Consider the following 6,888-nt stretch of genomic DNA (forward strand, 5'->3'; position numbering starts at 1 on the left):
CAATCATATTTGACCTGTAAAGTTTTAGCTCCTCTTTTAACATGTACTCTATGCCCATTTCAGTGTTAATATGTAGTGTGGTCAGATCATTCTATAGCAGCACTTTTTTGATTTTTAATTTTTATTTGTCTGAAGTCATGCATGTTAAGCAGATAAAGCACTGCTGCAGGATTCCATGTAAGGAACCCCTGCCTTCATAAAACTTATGTTTTTAAAAATCTACTACCACTGTTAATAATAATACTTGTAAGAATAGAATATGATTGTGGAAAGCAACGATAATGGCAGCTTATATATTTCCCATTGAAATGTCTGTTTCCACACCAGCAGAACAAAAGATACAAGGAAAGGTTATTGCACATATCTGCAGTTTTCAATGATTTATAGTTGAATAACCCAACATAAAAGATAAAAACCAAGAAATGATTATTTAATATGGTGGTGATGATTTTATGACTGTATTAAGCAACTACAATTTTATGACTGCTTTAATCTGCAACACACAACATCGTCTAAAGTGAGAGGCGGTCCTCACCTGACTGTTCACCTGGTTTAGTGATTGATCTTTGTGTTTTAGTCATGTGTGTGATAACAGTTCTTAACTCTGCCACATTTCCGTTCAAAATATTTCCACATATTTTTTTTTTCCTCAGTCTGGGATATTAAGCTTAAAGTGATTCATATCATCAACTGCTGCCATTCGCTACACTGTACAAGACATTATATTACAAGATAACCCACAATGTATTGCCTTTTTATTCAAAACTACCTATGTTTATTTGAGAACCTGATTAAGTAAAATAAGTATTAATACTGTCCAACATTCATATTTCTTTAAGTAGTTCTAAATGACCGCTGCCCACAAAGAACAAAAACTGAGGCTGAGGATCAGATGACAAATGGTGGCTGACAATTCTGGGAGAAAGAGCCACAGCAACACTCACTATTTGGTAAAGACAGATGAGCAACTTGGATAACACGTAAAACTGATGATGTGCCCAACTGATGATGTGAAACTGTTCATGAAAAATGGAACTGAAATCAATAAATGTGCCCAAGTTTCATACTAACTCAATCAAATCACATAATAATATAACAATTGGCACTATGTTACTGTAAAAATCTGTGTATAATCATAAAAATTGTCACACGTCAATATAGCAGGCTTTGAAAGCAAAGGAAACCGCTTTTCACAGCAGGTGGCAAAGTAAGGGCCATAGTTACAACTGCATTCAGATGCTTGGGGACTCATTGATCACTCAGAAGCAGTAAGAGAAGGAGGACAAAGAGCAGATAGCTCACACACAGTGACAGATCAGAGAGGAAGTCAATACTCAGGCCAGTCAGCTAATTGCATTGCCTCCATCCTCTCTGCCCCTACTGAGCGTAGTCAGGTGAACTCACTGAGGCATGCAAATCTAAATATATGCAACACATATATCCAAAATGCTAAGTGCATGTTATGCACCACAGCATATTTATTTCACTGAGATCACAGTGAAAATCTCCTACAAAAAAGGAATCTTCACTACTCAGTCACACGATGAACAGAACGAACAGAGATAGCTGACAATCAGCTTCTGAAAGAGTTCAAAATTTGATTTTTGTTAGTTATAAAATGGGAGTATGGCAGCCGAAATACAGACACCTACCATTCGGTTCAGAAACATATTTAAATATTCTTGCTCAAATTTTCTATTTTAAATAAAGGTATGTAAAGCATTCAAAGATCCTCCGAGACCTGTGAAGCCAGCCGCTTCTTTTCGAACTGCTGCTCACGCAACGTCATTGGACAGGCAAACGTGCTCGGAGGAAAGCAGCAACCGCCAGATCACATGCCAGGGATTGAACTCACGATCTCCTGACGATAGGTCACTTATATGGTTGCGCCACTCAGGAGCCCCTATATGTTTTTTTCTGACATCTAAAAGCTTAAGTTAAACAGGACTAATTTTGCTCTCTTTGTAATCAAACATGCAGTTGGAAGGTGTTTTTAAGTACTGACTGTAGCCACAACACGCTCAGTAAGCCGTACTGTGACTTATCTTTACATAATTTATCACAATGACAATGAAAATTATCATAATGGTCCATCTCTAAAGGAACATCACTGCTTTAAGTGTTACATCATGCTTACATTATTTTACATTGTGTAACAGGAAGGTTGTAGCTAACTGACCAGCATATGTTGAGTACAGACTAGCCAGTTTTTTAGGTTAGATTAGATGCTTGTGAAAGAACTATGTGCAGTTCAAACTGACACTTCGCTGATAGGACTACATGGAGAATAGGGGAATCTCACACGGCACTAAAACGTGGTGAAAGCGAGAATAAAGTGCCTTTCAATCACAGAGGCCCTTCTGTTGATGTTTGTACAACCTTGAATGTGGAAAATTATTGGTAGATGTAGAGCTTGTGATGCCACAGCCATGCATAGCTAGGAAATAATTGGCTCTGTGTAAGTGAGTAGTATGGCCATCCCTCCCACCTTACTCAGCCTAATGCTAGCCAGTACAGGTGTCTATTAGCCAACATAACAGAACTGGCCGTTAGTGGTCTCTGACGAGTGTGATGAGCTGTTAGAGCCAGCAAGGCTCAAGAGTGATGATGTCCTGTTGCCTCAGGAACAATAACAATAGCACACCGAATGATTTAAACGATTTTTGGATACTTCAGGGATGATTAATGTTTATGCATTAACTTCTCTGTAAAATAGTTATAAAATCATGAATGTGGCACTGTGTTCACTCACTCTAAATAAAGCAAAGTTTAATCCAGACACTGTTATTAATATCACTGTTCGATCAAATTTTTACTGCTAGCATTATGCTAATTTTCTTTAGCCCATCAATGAAGATTCCTATGGAATATCTGCATGAAGCTAACAATCGTGTCTATTCACAGGATTCACTATTCAGGACACTCTGCCTTAAACACAGACTATTAAGCTTGTAACAGATATTCAAGTAACATTTATCCGTGAATGCTGGATTGTAAGTGAGAGCCATGAGAGCTACGTTGAGAAAATGAAGTGGATGTCTTCACATGTCTCAAGGGTAAGCATCTGCTAGCCATTTTGTTGGTATAATGTGATGGAGGAGACCTAGCTAGCTGGCAGAACTGGCCATGACTAAATCAGGCAGACAACTGGATAAAAATGAAACTAAACGTTTTATCTTCTAATTAAGTCCTATCATACAGCACCTCTGGCATACATCTGCATATGCATATTCAATGATACAAAAACCTGTTGCGGATAATGTGAACAGCTAAAAGCTTGGAATGACATGAAATGATCAATATTGCTCAGATCTACACTTGAACATCTCTGAACATCTCCATTGTTCATTTTGATATATTGTGCCTGTATTTATAATACAAAGCAACACAATATAATGCTGGAAGCCTTGTTTCATCCACAAAGACCAAATCCAGACCTTCTACTGGTTTTGAGTCACTATTATCTAAACTCACAGCACCAAAACAAAAATGAACCAGGCAGAATCCATCACCCTAAACAATGTTGTTCCTTAGAACATACACACTAGCAACATCCGATTAAAACAGTATGACAGACTATAAGAATAACCTTCCTTCTTGATGCTACTGCACTTTGCCTTTCACATCACCAATGTGAGACAACAGGAAATTAAGCAACTGAGAGCAACACAGACATATAAGCCCCTTCTTCCAGCAGCCCGATGGCCATCTCTTATTCCACTATCCACTAAATTAGGCCCTCAGCCCCCAGACAATACCAAGAAGATTGATGACCACCAGTGACACTGACTCAAAAACTAATGACACTGTGGATTAAAAGCTACTGATCTCTCCAATCACACACAATCTGGTGCTTGTACAGCTCTTGGTAGAACTTCAGGCATTTTTATTCAGCAGACTCTCTTTTCTGGCTTACGACCAAACATATCTGATTAAGTCCTCTTATTACCAAGGTGAATCCACAGGTTTGCTACACAGCTTTAATATTAGTCTGAATTTAAGACTTTGAAAAGCTCTATATAAAGCATGTCTAATGGTCTATGGCAGAAGAGCACTACCCTCGTAGCAGGTGAAGAAAGCCACTGAAATGGATCAAGTTAATGAAAACAAAATCCCCACATTCATACAAGGAAATTCCCGAATGCATGGCAGACAAAAAAAAAAAAAAAATAGTAGGCCAACTGAAACAAATTTGTGAGCTACACTAGTACATAAAAGGAAGAGGCAAAAGGATTCAATAAAATATTTCATTTAAACCTTGATCCTATAAATTTGCTTGATTCCAGACAGAATTATGTCATTGGACAACATAACGTAGGATAACGCTGGTTTTAATGATCTTAGTCTTCTTTTAGATTTATGTGCTGATCTTCCATGCTTACATGGAAGAGCCAGTGGACCACAAAATGAGAAACATGAACATAATGCATGCTGGGTGTGCTAACATCAAACTGGATGTTACATTTCCAACAAGCACATTTTGTACTAGACGCACAAAATTTAACGTTCAATACAACATGCAATCCGCTTGGTCTGACAGTTATTAGCCCAAATCAAAGTCTATTATTCAGCTACGGGGGCAGTATCCCTAAGACACAGCAGGGTCCAACACAATTTGCTAAAAGATACAACAAGCGTATTATAGCAGGGGTGAACTTATCCTTTTCTGGATGTGGTTCTGCAGCTTCTGGTCTATGACACACCACTCAGCTACACCTAAACATTGCTAAATCATTTGCCATGACCATCAAGGATGTCCTAAATGTCAGGAAGCAGAATTTTCTGAATAAATCCACATAAAACATTTATTTTCATTGTCTGACAGCACCTAATTTGGTAATTAGGTGCATAATTTTTTATTTTCATTATTAAAATATAAATGAACAGTGTATTTTGTGTCCCTAATATCGATATTGGACCCTGCCGTCTTGGCCAATACAAATGGAAATAGGATATATTTCTTCTTTAACAACTACTAAGCTTTAAAATGAGCCAAGTTGTACATAGGAAGAGCAGCTAAAAGTAGGCTAAATGTTACTAACCCACAGTAACAAATACACAGCTAACATCACAACACACAACGGGCCTTATTCACCTCACCAATATCTTCTTAATTTTGTTCTTAAGAAAAGTCCTAAGAAAAAGACCACATTAGATTTGTGACATGTTCTTAAACCACAAAATTGTTCTCATGTTTGTCCTTTTGAGTGTGCGTACGTTCTGTTCTCACCTAAGAACAAATCTCAAGAGAAAACATTGGTGAAGATCAGAACCTTCGTAAAAACTGTGTGAGTTTTAATGAGGCTCAACGTGTGCTGTTTCAGGCTAGATTTTTTAACAGGATTGGATTAGATTTATTCTTCTGAGGTCAGCCCAATATTAACACATGGTGTTGGATCAATACCATCTCTATTTATAAATTAATATGACAGTCAAAAGCAGGACATCTTACCGTGCAGTTTGGAAGCTCTGAACAATGTCATCTAAAATCCGGTTGTTCCTCAGATCCTGTTCTGTCATTGGCTGAAATGAAAGCAGATGCCTTCATAAAACTGTAACATTTATTCAGCAGTATTATCACTATATGAAACAACTTTAGCTGCAGGAATTTAGGAACCAGCAAGACAGTGGACAATACACAATATTACTATATAGAACAGTATTATAATCAGTGTAAAAATACACAAAACCCCAATACTCACAGTGTTGCAAACAGGACACAATAATTTGTAGGAAAGAAACTTTCGAATACACAGGGAACAAACTAGGAAAAAACAATAAAATGTGTTAATCACGTGTTTCAGTGTTAATCATTTCATACTTGATGTCAGAACAATTCTCCACAGCAACACTAAAGCATACAGGACAGTAGTGACACTGAGCTGTTTTATATTCATTCATCTTATTGTGCTTTCACATCCATGTTTACAACACGACAAACATACTTACAGTTATGAGAACACTGCGTCATCATGGATATGTTCAAGAAGTCAAAGCAAATTGGACATCGGAGCAAGGTGTCTATAGTCTGTTAAAACAGAATGACCAAAAGGAGTTAAGGATCACGGCTACCGTGCTGTTCCACTAAGAAAGCCGACGTTAGTCGCTGTGGGTTGTGTCTTGTGTCAGGTAGTTAACAGCCAGCTTGTTGACGAAAAACGGTTTCAACCTGAGTTTAATGTTAACGTTAGCTAGACTAGCTAATTGACCAATGTCGTACCTAACCAGCAAAATACCAACATTCATGGCAGGGAAACGAATCTCCTTGTCGTTTATAAATTAGCTAAATTATAAAAAAGGAACACAGTAAAATCCTAAAATTGTGCACAGTTAACGCCACAGCAGCAACCTTAGCTTAGCTAAGCTAACGTGGGCTAATGTAGGATGGGTGATTTAGCAAAGCTTTCATGAGCGGAACTCACTTTCAGACATGACAAGTTCGGTGGTAAATCCGCCTCGTTTGAAATCGACATAATTACCCAAATATGTGCAGACAAACCAAATTTAGTGGATGTTTCTAACAGTAAACCCAGTCTGGTTGTGCTGCTACTTAATGCCGAACCTGGACGTCAACAAAGAATTTCCCCGCGCACACTTTTACATCCTACACTGACGTCACTTCCATTCACCGTTTCAAGCGATTCGCGGGAGTCACTCTCGACTCGGAGTGATGAAGTTCGATTCAGTTCAGTGAACCGATTCGAGCTGTACGTTTCAATTAATCAAACGTCGAATTAAATGACTCATTGATTCACAGATGCAGCTCAAATTTCGCCTCGGCTGTATCAACAAAAACAAAATAATATCACTAAATATTATGCCATAATATTGCACCTCCAATGGTAGTTAATACGTAGCGTGTGCAGTATGGAAGTGTGCAATTTTGGA

The 6,888-nt window shown here is 38.0% G+C and overlaps 1 protein-coding gene across 4 annotated transcripts in view; it reads right to left on the reverse strand.

Annotated features, from left to right (window-relative positions):
* Positions 1 to 6,598, reverse strand: part of rad18 (RAD18 E3 ubiquitin protein ligase) — a 67,734-nt gene extending 61,136 nt beyond the window's left edge. For 3 of the 4 annotated variants that reach the window (XR_001858508.2, XM_017712650.2, XM_017712647.2), the window contains exons 1-4: positions 6,423 to 6,598; positions 5,950 to 6,028; positions 5,703 to 5,764; positions 5,453 to 5,523 (exon numbers count right to left, since the gene is read on the reverse strand). Coding sequence is in view for 3 of the 4 variants with exons in the window: in XM_017712650.2 (XP_017568139.1) it covers positions 5,453 to 5,523; positions 5,703 to 5,764; positions 5,950 to 6,028; positions 6,423 to 6,473 (263 nt within the window). In the remaining variant the exon portion in view is untranslated. The remainder of the gene's footprint in view (positions 1 to 5,452; positions 5,524 to 5,702; positions 5,765 to 5,949; positions 6,029 to 6,422) is intronic. The other variant, XM_017712648.2, reaches the window with a different exon arrangement.
* Positions 6,599 to 6,888: the final 290 nt, after the last annotated feature.

Source organism: Pygocentrus nattereri, chromosome 26 (genome assembly GCF_015220715.1).
Source record: "Pygocentrus nattereri isolate fPygNat1 chromosome 26, fPygNat1.pri, whole genome shotgun sequence".
Classification (NCBI taxonomy): domain Eukaryota; kingdom Metazoa; phylum Chordata; class Actinopteri; order Characiformes; family Serrasalmidae; genus Pygocentrus; species Pygocentrus nattereri.